Raw genomic sequence first — 17037 nt, 5'->3', positions numbered from 1 at the left:
GGATACCCATGAACCTAAATGTCACAAAGCTCCAATTCTATGCAAATTTTACTATACTCTTATAGGATTTGGAAATTCGAGCATTATAAAGAACTCTTCCATTGTATGTTAGGAGAGGGTTGCAGAAACTGGAAGTCACAGGATTTGGTCCTGCTAAGGGACAACAAAATTCTGTCAGAACGTGACAGAGTGCACTATCCAAGGTTTTGGGGGGGAGAAAATCCCAAAGTTGTGCCTACTTGGCATAAGAGAAGGCTGGAAAGGCTCCCGACAAAAAAAGAATTTAGTGGGTCTGGGGTATGTTGTTGCAAAGATAGACATTGCGAAGAACTTAAGAGGGGAGAAACTCCCCGGCATTCGGCATGACAAAACAATGGATTACTCTGCTGTTGAGTAGGAGATTTACTATGCACTTGGTTGCCTGAAGAAGAATGCCAAGATTTCGAGTAGTTGGAGGTTTTTTTTGCATTTAGATATGTTATGAGTGAAGAAGGGTGAACTGCTTTTGTGGAATATACCGCGTAAGTGGTACTGGCTAACCAATTTATGAACAACCTGGTTGTTTGGTGCTTTCAGAAAAATCAATAAAAATGTTTATTAAAAAAAGGATTTCATGGCTTACACAACTGAATACGCTTTTCTTACCTGGATAATCAAAGAAACGAGAACACCCACTAAAAATCATAAAATGTACGCATAGTTGGGATGACGACATACACATTTTGCGTTACTTCAGGAAACATACTTAACCAGAAAGCCCTTAAAGTGCATAGGATAGGGGTAGATTTTCTCACCATACTACATCTTATATGTAAGGAGATCTTATTAATAATTGAGTGAGGCCTGGTGTCCATTATGTGATGCACAAATCCAGAAGGCAGGTTTATATTATTGGAAGGTCGTCTAGTTGGAGAAACCGCAGCTGTGTTATGCAGATATTCATTAAACGCCTCACAAATGGAGTTCCTACAGGGGGTCTTGACAAGTGTGATACATATGTTGCAAATCCTGGTAATATAGGTGGTAATTTTACCTGTGTTCCAGATAGGACACTGGTGAGATGACATTAACACTTTGCACTGCAGAATGAATGTTAAAACGGCTGAGAAGTTTGTTGAATGGGCGGGAGGTTGACCAATACTTGGTCAACCCCTTCTCTACGGCATACTCATTCTATTCCTAAATTCATGACTTGTCCTCTGAACTGGACATCTTTTTCCACACACACCAGCTGGCAGGAAGGATCATGTGTCCTGAATATCTGGCTAGAACAATCTCTGATCAAAGAACCCTGAAATTAGTGCTGCCCTGGGAGGCTGCAAACAAGTATGTCAACATAGGGATTACATCTGTCAGCACTGAAAGATTCAGCATTTAAAGATACTGTGAGAGATGCAATCACACACTAAGGAAAATTCTGACACAGTAGGAGATGTCGCTTGAATGGGAGGACTTTAAAGTTTGCATCAGAGGTATATGCATGAAGTCTCATACGGGAGGCAGAAAACGCTTACTAGACATGCTGTGAAACTTGAAATGTGGAGCAGTGAAACTAGTGGTCTAACGAGCACAACAATGATGGTGGAACTGCTCAAAGCTAAGTCCACTTACATGACTGAATTAGAGGGATGCATGACTGAATTAGAGAGATGAAACCTATTTGATTATTGGGCATAGTCCAGCAGATTGCATAGCAATGGGAATAAAGCATACAGCCTTCTCACACAACTAGTCAAAGAAGTGGATAAGAGTGGGACTGGTGCTGCCAAAGAGGAGATTGTCACCTCACAGTCCGATATCAACTCTGTATTTCAGAAATATTATTCAACCCTGTACGGGAAGCCCAACGAGGTAACTATTGAAATGCTGCATGAATACACACGGGAATCTGAACAACAGAAGCTCCCCTGTGAACAGGAGGATGCGATGAAAATGCTTGTAATAGTGACTGGGATAAACAATGAAATTATACACCCGTCTTCTGGAAAAGTGCTGTGCAGTGACTAAGCCGATTACACTCTCATTTTGGGATAGGCTTTCTCGATCAGTGATCGGCCGTTGCTCTGTCCAAAAAGGTACATCAGCCTAGGAGCCTATACTTCTTTGTTATAATAGCCCGAGAAATACCAGTGAGAAACTTTTAGAAAATAAACCCCTTATTGAAGGGTCTGAATCTGGTATCTAAGAGCCCGAGAACTGCCTTTGCAAGATTGTTGCTACTGGTAAGCAAAAGAGGGTCGGATGCACCAGAATTGAAGCATATATCATTTTATCTGGTGGCTCAAGTACAGTGGGCATCTCAATGGCTGACCCTGACCATCTCTGCAGCGATTCATTATGTGCAGAAAGTAGCAGAGTGACTGACAACGGCAGAACTACTATTTCGGAAGGCAAGCTTCACAGGTCTATAAACGGATCTGTTGGACACTATCGAATACTCTTGGGAAAGTGTCTGAGAAAGATAGGTGAGGAGACAGCTTATGCCCCAGCATTACGATTACGGTGTCTACACAAGCTGCTCTGATGGCTAATGTCTTGTCATGGTTGAAAGTAGGAGTACAGCAGTCTAGAGTCATTTATGAGAGGGGGAAAGATGCAGAATTTGCCTTTAACAGGCTGCCATAAGATCTACCACTAGGCCAGTTACTCATATAGGAATCACTTATCCAGACAGCTAACCTGAAGTGTGTCAATTATTTTAACTAACCAACCCACATAAAGTATTAGATCAACTATTAATGATGGAAAATATGAAAACATATGTGACATTGCTCAAGAAAAAATGCAAAAAGAACAACTGATGGACAGAATGTTTTTTTGCTCCCCATACTTTCAGTTTAAACCCAGTCACATGCAAATCCGTCTTGACACTCCTCCCCATCGGAACAGTCCAGCCCAAACGGCCAGGCAAGGTCCTCCCTGGACCGAAAACAAACATCCTGGGACAGTGTCTTGGGTATTACCCCTCATCAGCTAGGCTAGATTGACTACAGTGGCGAAGTGAGCCCGAGACCCATGTCTGGGCATACCTGTCCCACTCGGGGTGACAAATACAAAAAGAACAATTGATGGACAGAATGCTGAACAATGTCAAACATTCAGCCCAGTGCAGAGATATTGGCCTACATCCATTGTTTTTTTGCTGATCATGCCATTCTAGTTTAAACCCAGCCATATGCAAATCAGTCTTGGCCCTGCTCCCCATGGAAAGAGTCCAGTCCGAACTGTCAGGCCAGGTCATCCCTGGACCAAAAGCAAGCATCCTGGGACCGGTTTTGGGGTTTCACCCCTCATCAGCAAGGCTAGCTTGACTCCGGAGGCATGGAGAGCACGAGACCTACATCTGGGCATACCCGTCCCACTCGGGGTGACAAATACAAAGAGAACAATTGATGGAGAGAATGCTGAACAATATCAAACATTAACCACAGTACAGAGATCTGGGCCTAAATCCATCGTTTTTCTTTTGCTCCCCAAGACATTCCAGTTTAAACCCAGCCATATGCTCTATGAGAGCTGTAGGAAACAGGGCAGATTTTGGACTAATGATTACAAGAACGAAATGGAAAGATTCCTTAGGCAGGGAAAGAATGGCAAAAACACTCTGATATCCAGCCAGGGCCTAGAAAAAAAGCTACAGTTAAGCTCATGCTATATGACTGCTTACAACACACATATCTGACGCTGATTAAGTTACATAAAATGTACCCAATCTAAAATGAAAATGCACAAGGTGCAACTTTGCCCCAACAGACCTCTCACTTATCATTTGGGATTGTCTGATGCTGGCAAAATAGTGAGAAGGTGTATTAACCGGCAGGCAAGTTCCAAAAAGTCCTGCCGCCTGTGTACTGGGATTAACGACTAATCCATCCCAAAAAGGAGGGTGTGTAGGGTCAATAATTTGGCACTTCTGCATTGCAAGAAACAGATAACAAGGGGATAAAAATCTGCTGACCCGCCAAACTTTAAAAAAAATTGAGAGCAGTGTTACCATGTGCTGTAGTACAGACAAAACCCCGAATTAAATTGCAGAGGGAAACTGGCAGGCACACAGGTATCACTTTGTGATTCCTGTGTGCCTGCTGTTGAAGTTGTCAACCGAAGAGGATGCGAGATCTCCTTGAAAACATACCACAGAAGTGCAAAAGAGGATTGGACCAAAGGCTAATAAGGTACTGCCAAATGAACCAAATTACGGCACATTAAATTAAGTTAGAGGAGCTGTAAGTACAAAATAAACCAGTATGAATGCAGGCAGCATTCAGTGGTGGCTCCTATGCTAAGGCAGAGGAGGGTTACCCCACTGTTATATCAGCAGTGCGCAGAAGAAAACGAAAATTATAATAACAGGATGTTATTATCATTTTATTTTTCTGTGCGGGACTCGGAGCCAAGTCGGGCAGGGCTGGGCTCTGTGAAGCCAGCGCAGAGTGAGGAGTGGTTTGCTCTCCTCAAAGTGTGCATGACAGTTTGGCTGGCCCTCTTGGGCCGACCAAACAGTCATGTGCACTTAACATGTTCTCCACTGGGCTATGTTGCACAGCCAGTGGAAAACATGCCCATGCTCCCAGGCACTGCCCGGACAGCCAAACAGGCTGCTCAGACCAATCACGACGCTGTGTAATAATTGGCTGGGACAGTACTGGAGCCTGGGTGCTTCCGGAGCTACCAGCAGATTAACTGGGACAGAGGAGAGGCGTGCAGCGGCGTCTGTGCAAACACAAGTTTTTAAATTTTTTTAATCTGCCACCCCCCGTTCCGAGACAGCCGCCACAGGCAGCATTGCTGTTTACTTTATAGAAATCTATGATGTCCCCAGCACATATGATATAGCCCTAGATGAGAAATGAATAGCAACAGAAGATTGTAGTTAGTGGTGTGCCCTAAATGGATGTGTCCAACAACCCACAGCCACCCACTCACATTGTAGAGGCCACAAAATGCAACCAAAACGGTTTTAATATGACTACGTTTGTCAAGCGACAAGACACAGTGTTATGTGAAATACACTATATATGTATAAACACCAATGTGTATGTGAGCCCAGTGTATGTTATAGTGATGAAATTCAATAAAGACACATTTAAAAATAAAAATCTTAAGCTTTCCCACAAGGCAAAAACAATGTTTTCCCCCCAGCAGAAGCACACAGGTTCCGCCCAAATCGGTAGATTGTATGGTGGACGATCAACGTGAGGGCCGAGCATAAATGGCTCTTAGTTTTGCTTCTTAAAGTTCTTTTTCTGATGCTCACATAAGGTACTGCAACAACTGCAGGGTAAAGGCAGACTTGTCCACACAAAATCCACAACTGTTTGCTTTAAAGACTGCTTTAATGTTTGTTAATGATGTACCCTTTACCGGTTAGCCAAATACCTATAATATTTCTAAAACCACTCTCCCACACATTACAAACCATCCAAAATTGATGTGGAAATGGGGCCTCATGCCCAGCAGGCAACGGTCCCACCCGCAGTAGCGGACACCACAACAACCAGCAAAGGCCTTGCAACATCCGCCAGCAGCAGACTCCATATCAAACAGCAGATGACCTCACACTAAATGGTTGCAGGCCCTGGGACAAACAGCCCCTGGAGAGACACTGAACAGCAGGACAGGGTCATACATTGAGTGGTCAATAGACCCCAGTTTCAGAGGAGAGCAAGCTTTACTCTGAAAGGTCAGCAGGTACTGCATGGAACAACAGACTGTGTGAAAAGGCCTTACAATGAGCATGCAGAGGCCCCTGCATGGACCTGCAGCATCAACAACATGGTGCAAATCATTCATACAAAATTGTTTACAAAAAGTTCTCATTTTGAGTTGCAACAAAAAAAATAGTTCTTGCTGCAGAACCCCTTATGTATTGTGGTATAAATGGACGTAGACAGATTACTGAAACTAATCATTTTCTTTAGCTTTAGAGGCCATAAGTATATATTCTATGATCCGTCACATCTCCGAAATACAGTGGTGAAAGGCTTCCAACTTTACCTTAGTGTTCAATAATCTGTCAAAAGAGGCAATACAACAAGCGGCTTAAGCAACCACTGAAGACAAATAATGCATTAACCAATCAAGCCCCTTCACTATTATACACAAACTGTCCGAATTCAAAATATCCATACACTGAAAAGGGCAGTGATTAGTGCAATTTGAATGTTGCCATTCTTACAAAATACTTAAACCCATGCCCAACATGGGCTGAAGCAGAAGCGGGGTAAATGCACTATACAGCCACACGTACCATAAGGTGGACCACACACTATATGTTTTAGAAGAAACATCAGCAGACCAATTGTTAATTTACCGTATTAGTGGCTATGATATAATCATTGGGGACACAGATCAATTCCCTTTCACAATGAACCTTTAGTTTCCTCAGATTTCACAAATTAATTTTTCTATTTATAAAAACTAAAAGGGGGTGTCAGTAGAGAAAGATGTGACTGCTCAGTATACGTATGCGTATTCAAAGTTCACTTCTTTTAATGTTATACCTCATAAGGGAGCGTGGTGGTGCAAGCCTTTTAAAAGTAATCCTGAGAAAACAGTGTTCAATAACTGTGTTGCTGCGATTACCCTCAGTTACAATAATTGCAATAAGGGCCTCAACTCACCTTCATCATTTTCTTGTTCTCTCGATTAAGCTCCATTTCCAAGGCAAACACTTCACCTGGGCTAAACTGCTCATGGGCTTCCTCATCTTCATCATCTTCATTATCCTCATCTTCTGCCTCATCTTCCGCCTCCTGTGTCTCCCCAAGCATAGATGCAAACGCTCGATGGACAGATTTACTAACCCCATCTGATGTTTCTCCTGGAAGAAAAGTAAAACTAGTGAGCTGTAAGAATAAGCCGCCTACTTCTCCAGGTACAGAGGCAGCACATTTGATGAATTCAATAAAAACATATATATGGTGTTTTACTTCCCTGTGCTCAAGGAGAGAGCAGGCCTGTCTTGAAAGGTGTGTGTAGTTGAAGAAATATGTACTGCAAGAACCTATGGTTCAAGTACAAGTGTCAATACTTAATAATACCTAATGTGTTTAATATACAGGACAACTGTACTCTCCTGATAACTTGCATTGGTGTAAAATGCATTTGGAAAAACAACTTACTATTAACAAGTCTAACAAAATAAATCAGGTATCTTCCGCTTACTTTGGGAGTGTTGGAATGTTGGGATCCAGTGAAATATGGAAATCATCTCACTCAACATGCCATCAATTAAGCACGCCGTTTACAGCTTTAGGCATTTTTTTTTTTTTTTGTCCTCATTTGCCAAACCCTTACGTGTGAAGAAGGAAATCCGCCAACCACCATTTTGTGCTATCTTGTCCTGCCCACCAAACCCTTTAGTGTGCTATGGACAATTGCACAAAAAACAAAAGAAACAAATTGGCGGGAGAAGGAGCAAACAACACACAAAAAAGGACGGCCTTCAGAAACTCCATCTAGGCATATTTCAACCTGTTTGGACCAGATAGACGAACGAAGACCCTTGTTATAGATCCATGGAGCAGGGAAGCTGGCATAATCATAGGACCCGGGGGAAAAAAAAAAAAAACCCGGGAGACCTACTTCCACTGTATCAAATAGTCCCAAAAGGCAATTTTCTTTTTTTTCATACTACAGGGTCTAGCCAGGTCTACTTTAGAAACTTCATATAGGGACGATAACCATCCCATATATGTTGGAGGAGCTGTGTCCACCCAAAATCTGCAAATCTGTCTCCTAGCCAACAGGATTGAAAAAAACAAGAAGGATCTAGCAGGCCCTAGGATATTTTCGTCAAGCCCAAAGAAAATCAAAGGGAGAGTATTACTAAGAGTGATATTTAGCATAGAAGATAGTGCTTCTATCACCTCTTCCCAAAAACGACTAATGGCTGGCCACTCTTTAAACATATGAACATCCGAGGCCTCAACTAGGTCACATTTGTTGCATTTTTTTCCATGTTGAAATTTGGCTAACTTTTGGGGGGACAGATAAGCACGATGTAAAGTGAAAAGATGGTTTCGCCTCAACCAGGCTGGCTTCACGATTTTATATAGTAAACTAAATGAGTTTGACCACAGCTGCTGGCACTGTTCGCCGATGTTACTGCCCCATAACACCTCAGGGAGGGTTGTGTCGTCATCTATCTCCTCCAAGATCGCCCAATACCAACATGCGACCTCCTTTCCCCCCCCTGGCCTTGTCACCAATAGATTTTCTAAGTTGCTGTATTTTCCCAAGGAGACTCCCTTTCTTTTCAAGGCCTGAGCCCAGCTAGTCAGCTGTACATACTTGAAGTAAGATAGACCTGGCCCGACTTTCTCCCGCAAAGCCTCCCAAGGTAGCATTGAACCACCAGCTATCAGCTCTCCCCAGTTCAAAAAACCGGCTTCCTTTATTGGACCTGCCAGTCTGTCTTTAAGACATAAGGGAGTACCTGGTGAATCCCATATAGGTGCTAAGTTGGAAAAATAACACAACCCTGTTCTATTTCTGATTGTGGACCAACTCCTAGCCAAAGATTGTAGAGTTTTTAATTTTATTTTTTTAAAGAATTTCTGGTCTCCAAACTTAAAAAGAAAGCAGTCAGATGGAAGATCAGACCCCTCCAACATAGCTCGGAACATCCTCCCTCTAGAGTTGTCCTCTGATGTTTTTAGGAGCATTCTAGAGTAGGATAGTTGGAACGCCCAGGCATAGTATTGGATGTCTGGTGACGTAAGGCCTCCTTTCTCTCTCCTTCTCCTCAGCTTTTTCCAGGCCAATCTCGAAGCTCGATTCATCCAAATAAAAGAGTTAATACCTTGTTGACATTTAGATATTTGTTTAATGTCAAAAGCCATAGGGATAGAGTTAAACAAAAAGGTATATTTGGGTAGGATAGACATTTTTATAAGGTTTGTCCTCCCAAAGATGGATAAAGGGAGGTGATTCCATGCCTTTAGTTGTTTCTGACATTGCTTATATACTCGGTCAAGATTAAAGGTGGTGATTTTGCTTATATCTTGGGTAATTCTAATTCCAAGATACCGCATGGAGGGCACGACCTCCACCTGTGTGTTGGGGGAATTCCAGGCCATAATTTCTGTTTTCTCTGAATTTATGTGGTACCCAGAGATTTTACCAAACTCCTCAGCTTTTCTAATCACAGAGGGGAGAGCCGAGTCGAGGTTTGATGTCATAATGAGTATGTCATCGGCATATAGGGCAACCCGCCTTTCCCACCCTCCAAAGCTAAATGATGGAATACTAGCCTCCTCTCTAAGAATCTGTGCAAAAGGTTCAATATAGAGGTTAAAAAGGAGAGGGGAAAGTGGGCAGCCCTGCCTTGTACCTCTCGAAATTCCAAAAGACTCTGTTAGAGAATTGTTTACATTGAGTCTTGCCGTCGGGGCCTTGTATATAAGTGAAATCATGCGGCAGAAATTTTCGGGCAAATTGAATTTCTTCAAAACTGCAGCCAGATAGGACCAGTTTACTCTATCAAAGGCCTTAGTCGCATCCAACGTAAAGGCAGCCAGAGGCAGAGAAAAAGTGGTGGCGATATCAATTGCCCCTACCAGATCGTGTGTGAGGTCAGCTAAGTGTCTGCCCTTTATAAAGCCAATTTGGTCTTCATGAACTAAAGAGCTTATCGCCTTCCCCAACCTAGTTGTCATTATAGCCGCAAAGATTTTATAGTCGTTGTTGAGAAGCGAGATCGGGCGATATGACCCACAATCCTTCAAGTCTTTCCCTGGTTTAGGTATTAAGACCACCGTGGCATCATTCCAGGATTTTGGAAGGTCCCGGCCCTTCAAGAGGATGTTATTAAAAACAGAGGCCAAAACCGGGGTGATCTCGTCTATGAGGGCCTTATAGAATTCCCCTGGTAACCCATCAGGGCCTGCTGCCTTTCCCCGCTTTACCTGCCCCAAAGCCTTCCTGATTTCTTCAACGGAGATCTCATTCTCCAACATCTTACTATGCTCTGGGGATAACTTTGGCAGGGAAATTTGATCTAACCAGGCCTCCCTCTCTGCCTTGTCTTCCCGGATATCTTCCTTATAGATTTTCTGAAAGAAGTCCCGGAAAGCCCCGCCTATTTCATCCTTAGTAATACGGGTAACAGCTTCCCCCTCCACCTTAATCTCTCTGATATAGTTTCGAGCTTGGTCGGATTTGGTTTTCCAAGCTAGTATTTTTCCAGCAGCCTCATCAAACTCAAAATGAGAGATTTTACTCGCCTCCCACCTTCTAGAGACCCTAGTTTGTAATACATTTTCTAGGTCCAACTTTAACTCTCTATGTCTTTCGTATAGTGCCCCTGATCTAATTTGGGGGTCCAGGATGTTTTCAATGCTCTTCATTTCCCTCTCCAGATTGTCAATACCTTCCCTATATTTCTTCCTTCTATAGGAGGCTCTATGCGTGATACTCCCCCTCCAAAAAGCTTTTAAGGCATCCCACATAATATGCAGATCTGTTGAGCCTATATTTGCCTCCATAAAATGAAGTGTCTCTGATCGTAAAAAGTTGACTTCCTCATTTTCTAACAGAATAGTGCGGTCAAATGACCAGGAAGTATAGCACTGTTTGTGCTCAAGCTTCAATACAAAAGAGATGGCCGAATGGTCGGAAAGATGTGAGGGAAGGTAGGAAATGTCTATCAATAGATCTTTCAAATTAAAACTAAAGAAAGCATAGTCTATCCTAGACACGTGATTGTATTTAAAATTCCGAAAAGAGACCCCCAGTGTGTCCCCAGCCTTTTCCCTCCAAACATCTGCGAGACCCAATTGTGACATTGCTATTAGGAGGTCTTGTCTAGATCTTGATAAAACACAGGCTCTGGATTTGGGAGACTTATCTAGCTTTGGGTCCAAGACGATGTTGAAGTCACCCATCCAAATAACTGGGCCCTGGAAGGCCAATAGATTGTCTCGAATAGTATTTAGATGGGAGGAATCATCCTGATTGGGGCCGTAATACCCGGCCAGTGTGAGGAGAAAACCATCCAACGTTGCCCTTACAATGAGCCACCTACCACTCCTATCTTCCCTATACTCAATGATTTGAACCTTAGCTTGTTTTTAAAAAATAAAAAGCACCCCCCTAATATTTGCTGATTGATCTGTGCAAATAAAACGGTCTACCCATTTTTCCTTTTTCAAGAACTCTGTTGTTTCACCCTTGAGGAGGTGTGACTCCTGGATGACAATGACCTGCGCCAGGGAGTCCTTCAAATACTGAAAGATCTTTTTTCTCCTGCTCCCAGTACGCAGGCCATTGACATTCCAAGATAGAAAATTTAGCTGAGTCATTTCGTCCAGCAGTCACCACCCCCCCTTCCTCTTTCAGGTTTCCTACAACTAAGTTGGCATAACTTTCCCTACCTTTATTTGGGCATGAGACAAGCAGTACCAAATTATTAAAGCTTTCCTTAGGCTTGGATTTTAGAGGATTATTTTTATTTTTACCCTTACCACCCCGTGCAACTCCCCCCCCCTCCCCCCCCGGAAAACCCTACCCAACCTATACTGGACAGGTGAAATGCCAGTTTTACGCCCTCTTTCTCCTCCACCCTCCTTTCTCCTCCCCCTCCCCTCCACCAAACTCAAAAACTGCATGGTGTGTCCCAAACAGAACATATTTACAAATTCTGAAATATTTTCCCCTTCATTTCTTTTTCCTCTTTTATTTTTATTTTTTTTAACGCAAACAGTTTTATTATATATATTTTTTTTTATTCTTTAAAAACCCCCCTACAGCTCATGTAAGACTGATTAGATTTGTTACCTGGTAGGGGTTTTACTGCCTCTTCATCTTTGTGACCCAAAAATAGCAGAGGGAAGACTCCCAAATTTTTTTATTTTTTTTTTTATTTATTTTGTTTCACCTCTTCCTTCATTGCCTTCTCAATCTTAAAGGGGTCCTGCACCTCCCCGAGGAAGATCTTTTAATGAGTTCAACATCTCGTCCGCCTCAAGAGGAGATCTAATATTGTGCATTTTGTTATTAAACATCACACGCAAAAAAGCAGGAAATCTCATCTGCACTGTTGCACCTAGGGCACGAAATTTTTCCATCCTTTGACCTAATTCCCACTGACGGTCCAAGGTGGCTTTAGACAGGTCAGAACGGATCTCGAAAGGAAAGTCAGGGCCTCTTAGAGACTTATTTTTTAAGGCCAAGGTTAAGATTTTTTCTTTAATTGAATAGGTAAGAAAGTTGACCAAAATCTTCCTGGGCTTTTCTCTGCCAGGTTTTAAGCGGAAGGGGTCCCTGTGGATCCTTTGGATATCGCTCCCCAAAGTAGCTAGTGATTCCTCTAGATTGAGTGAGTCCTTGAGCAGGTTTATGACGAAGCTTTTGATGTCGCTCCCCTCTTTTCCCTCGGGAACCTTCAGAAGTCGGAGGTTGTTTCTTTTCGAAAAAATTTCCAAGCTTTCCACCCTCTCACGAAACACATCCCCCTCTCTTTGCAAATTGTGGATTTTTGCTTGGGCTGAACTTAGGTTGGTTTTAAGCTCCTCTACAGTGCCTTCGAGGGTTTCTATCCTCTCATTGAGACGATCTACTTTACGCTCCAATACATCGCAGGCAGCCCTTATCTCAGATTGGTTCTCTGCAGAGATCATAAACCCCTGCTTTATATCTGCTTTTAGAGAGTTTAGCAGAGATTCTATCGAAGAACAGGCTATGGCCGCCCCGTTGTTCCAAAACTCTCGCCTATCTAGAAGTCCAGGGGATTGATCGGGGCATGTAGTTTGCTTCACAAGAGCCTCAGTAGATGTTAATCTCTCTGGTTCTATCAATAAACCGCCCTGTGGGGTTAGGACAACTTGTGGACTAACACCCCCCTTAGGTGTCGTTTTCTCCGCTGCCCTGACATCTTCTGCAGCCTGCTTCTCGTGGTCCAATCCAGGCGCTGGTAAAATTATATCCGCTGAGGGAGAAGCTACCATTTGAGATGCCATTTTCTCGTGAAGACCTGGACATATAGGGCTGCAATCTTGATTGGAAAGGTGGGGTTTTGAAATGGACAGAACTTGGGGCAGGACTTTAAAAAAAGAGCGCAAGGAGGGTGTGATGCGAGATGGTTTAAGCTCTCCTTGTCTCCCCTTAACAGCCTCTCTCACAAGCCCTCTCTGGGGACCTAATGAATCAGCAGCAACATCCCCCTCCTGCAATCTACTCTTGCTGCTACACTCAGCAAAAGATGCCTGAGTACCGTGCCTGCCCTTCGCCCCCCCTCCTCTGCCCCTAACCTTTCGTAATTTACCTTTAACAACTTTCTTTCTGCAGGAGGTTAGATCAGGGCTCTCAAGAAAAACAGATTCGCCCCCTCCGATACTCTGTCCGTGATCAGCAGCATTTCCTGACTCAGCTCCACATATCACCGGGGCTTCAGAAGGCTCCGACGAGGGGGGGGGCCTGAAGGGAAAAGGTCCCAATCCCTCTACCCCCGTCACCTTACCACAGACTCCCTGCACTGTTCTGCCACGGAGGAGACCTCGAGCCGCTGCGCTGCGGCCGCGTCGTAACTCCACGGCTGCAGCTTCCCAACGCCGCGGCAGGGAGAGCCCAGGGACAGAGGCGTAGGTGAGGGCGGGAGCCCGATCCAAGGCTCTCAAACTCATCCGCTGAAAAATCAAGCCAGTCTGGGAGAGGTGAGAAAACCCCTCGCTCCGAGACGCCGCATAAACTCAACACACTAGCAGAGGAGAGAGAGGAGCGGAGAGCTTCTCCGAGGACGCGCGCTACCGCTCAGCACGCGGGCGCCATGTTTTCCCTACTTCTCCAGGTACAGAGGCAGCACATTTGATGAATTCAATAAAAACATATATATGGTGTTTTACTTCCCTGTGCTCAAGGAGAGAGCAGGCCTGTCTTGAAAGGTGTGTCTAGTTGAAGAAATATGTACTGCAAGTACTTACAGTTCGCATGAAGCGCACAACAGGAAGCAGCTACGGATAGGTCACATTATAGTACTTGGTGTCATGTGACACAGAACGCCACCCTCTGACACAAATGTCACCTAATAAGTAATGTAAACCCTTCTCCCCACCATAATAACAAAAAGATGCAACCAGGTCTGGACAGGCCCAAAAGCAGCAGCAAATGCTGCTCAGTGTGCACATTTACCCTGCCAATAACAAGGATTACTGCCTTCACTATTGAAAAACATAGCTAATAGGTCTCGCCTTTGGGCCCCTATAAATATTTAGTTATGCAGCGCAATATCCTTGGTTCTACAACATCAACCGTTGCATGGCTAAACACTTATAAGGTCCCGAAGGCGAGACCTATTGGCTATGCCAATGCTTGTTATTGTGTGCTAGAAAAAAGCCTTTACTTGCACAGCAAAATTGTCACATAAATCCCATGCACAGCAAATGTGACAAGATAAGAACAAGAGTTAACGACCTGTTTACAGGAGGTGAACACTTGAGGAAGATTACAGTAAATAAACTCCACGGGAGGGACAAACTCAAGCTGTACAGGCCTAAAACCAATAAAGCCAGCAAATAGAAAGGAAGCAAATGTTAGTTACAGAACACAAAGCGAATGGTAAGCAATAGGGGGAATGCATACCCAGGGAAGCTTTCAGAATCTCCCAAGATGTCATTAGCTAGCCAGACAGTTGCACTGTCTGGAAGGGTTTGACTTAAAAAGGCCTGGGCGGAATGTAATGGAATCAGGTTAGTTAGAAAAGTGTACCTTCACTTTCGTCATAAACCCTGCGTTTCGCAGTACGTTTCCCTGAAGTTGAAGTGGAAACAGCCTCCGGGACCTCTTCAGCAATACCACCAGTCACTGTTTCTGTCGTATCCTGTGCACATGGAAGACACTACTTTTCAGAGCAGGAATAAACAACTTTCATTATTGTCAGTTGGCCATGCTTATATGCCTTCAATTACATTTAAAAACCTGAGGAAAATTATAAAGTTGATTAGTGGCAGGCAGTAGTATTCTCGCCAATACTGAATTCAAGCCAAAAGTAATGATATAAAGGAAAATTTATTTTATACATCAAGAATAGGATTACTTTTCAGCATTATGCACTTAGAAGGAGTTACGTTTACTGAAAATTGCAGGGTTAAAGCTTGTCTGGCACACATCACCACTTCAAATCAGCTTTTGGGGTCTTAGAGCGACTAATTTCAGTAAATTCACATTCAGAGGAACAGCAGTGAATTAGTACACACAGATAAAAGCTGATTTTTTTTATGGGCATTTGCATTCTAAATTTAGCAATTGTATGGTCTCAGCATTTATGGAAACTGGTACTCTATTCCACATGGTTGTAGAGTTTCTCACTAAAAGCAGTCTAGGAGGTGGAATGGAATCACTGTCACTGAAGGGACGACCAGACGGTGTTGCTTAGCGATGGTGAACTATTTGGATGGATCCATGTGCCATATGACTTTTGACATTTGATTTAGTTTTAGACAATGAGGTTGTAGAGGCATTGTTGCCCTGCCTAACATTTTAGTACTGCCGTATGGTATTGTGTGCCAGGTAGCTCCAGAGGTTTTTTGTGAGTGTGGTGTATTTTAGCGTCTCTAGAGGGTTTAGCAAGGGCGTGGTTGGTGTTGGTAAAATAGCAACATTCTGCCAATGGTGAGGCTCTGGTGCTGTGTATATGAGAGTGTGCCACAGTCTGACTAATACGCTCTGCTTGGGTGGATGTTCTGTAGCTCCACAGGACATGCAAGGTTGGTTACAGTGCAGGCTGAATTATGTTTACTCTTTTGTTTGTAGCCGGGCCTCTTTTCTTCTTACAGATCAACCAGTCTCCAGGAGCAGGGCCTTTTGGGCGGTCCAGGCTAAGGGAAAATAGTGGTGAAGGTGTTCCATTGCATTGCATGCCTTGTAGCGGTAATTACTGCTCTCTGTCGTATTATCCATTAAAGATTTGTGACCCTTTCGGCTTGTCTACCGATATGAGGGTTTTGTTTACACCAATAGCACGTCATAAGTGTAGACCCCATCACCCAAACAGTGAAGTCTAGAGAGACATTTTAAAAGTAGTTATATTTTTATTCTCTGCAAGCGGTCATCAACTCCCAAGTCCAATTGGTTTAGACCCAAGATGCATCAAGTTAACTTTACCTTTCCTTCTTTTCCGATCATCATATTTTTTCCTTGCAGTCTATCTCCTTTCAGAATTTTGCAGCTTTCAGTTACACATTTATGCATACATTTAATATGTATTGATCTAACTGGCAATTTCAAATTTGCAGTTACTCATCCTTTCCTAAACAGGTCTATTTATTAAGCATCATGCTCTCCTACAGATATCTAATCTTACACACACAAAACATGCTGTGACCTACACTGATGTGCTAATGTGAATATTTTCTCCATTCCAAGGCAGCTTAAAAACGTGGCCTTTACTGCTGCAAATGTCTTACTTAATAATGATATTTTAAAGGTTTCACTGCTGAAGGCTGATTTCAATCGAGTAATTTTAACCTGAATGTTCCGACCAACTTTAAGATATTTGGTGCTGCAGAACTGCCTAACGGCATACTTACGTTTTAGGTAGAGCAATCGAGACCTCATGTATATACTTTAGTATATACTTATATGTGTATGTACTTTGTGGGCTCTGGTGATCAGCCCTAGGACTTGTATCCTTCCGCTTAGGGACTTTTTTTCTGTTCAACTGCCTCTATTTAACTATCTTGATAGAAAACGACCAGCAGAGGTCCGTAAAATACCAGAATCACTTTAGAGCATTTTCTAGATTCCAGTCCTTAGAATTTGTCTTTCACGAGCACCCGCAGACAATAATATTTTTTCAAATCTTGTATTTTCAGTGATATGACCACCAAAAGACCTGATTTTATATTAAAAACAGAGCTTTGGACTATATCATTTCCAGCTGAAAGGCAATATTTCTCTCCATGTTTTCCCATACCTGGCGTATCACGCAGGTTGGTGCTTACTTTCTCTCCATGTTAAAGAACAGTAGATGTATCAGCACCCAGGCTAATGGGCTACATAGCTAAATACATATAAGGTCCCAAAGGCGAGACCGATTGC

General features: G+C 43.2%; 1 protein-coding gene across 1 annotated transcript in view; it reads right to left on the bottom strand.

Annotated features, from left to right (window-relative positions):
- The window catches only part of GTF3C3 (general transcription factor IIIC subunit 3), a 371442-nt gene that overhangs the window by 289470 nt on the left and 64935 nt on the right, over positions 1-17037 (bottom strand). Inside the window, exons 2-3 of the mRNA XM_085648757.1 lie at positions 14707-14818; positions 6624-6823 (exon numbers count right to left, since the gene is read on the bottom strand). Coding sequence (XP_085504883.1) covers positions 6624-6823; positions 14707-14818 — 312 coding nt within the window. The remainder of the gene's footprint in view (positions 1-6623; positions 6824-14706; positions 14819-17037) is intronic.

Source organism: Triturus cristatus, chromosome 3_2 (assembly GCF_964204655.1).
Source record: "Triturus cristatus chromosome 3_2, aTriCri1.1, whole genome shotgun sequence".
In the NCBI taxonomy this organism is placed as follows: Eukaryota; Metazoa; Chordata; class Amphibia; order Caudata; family Salamandridae; genus Triturus; species Triturus cristatus.
This window is presented reverse-complemented; position numbering and strand designations above follow the sequence as displayed.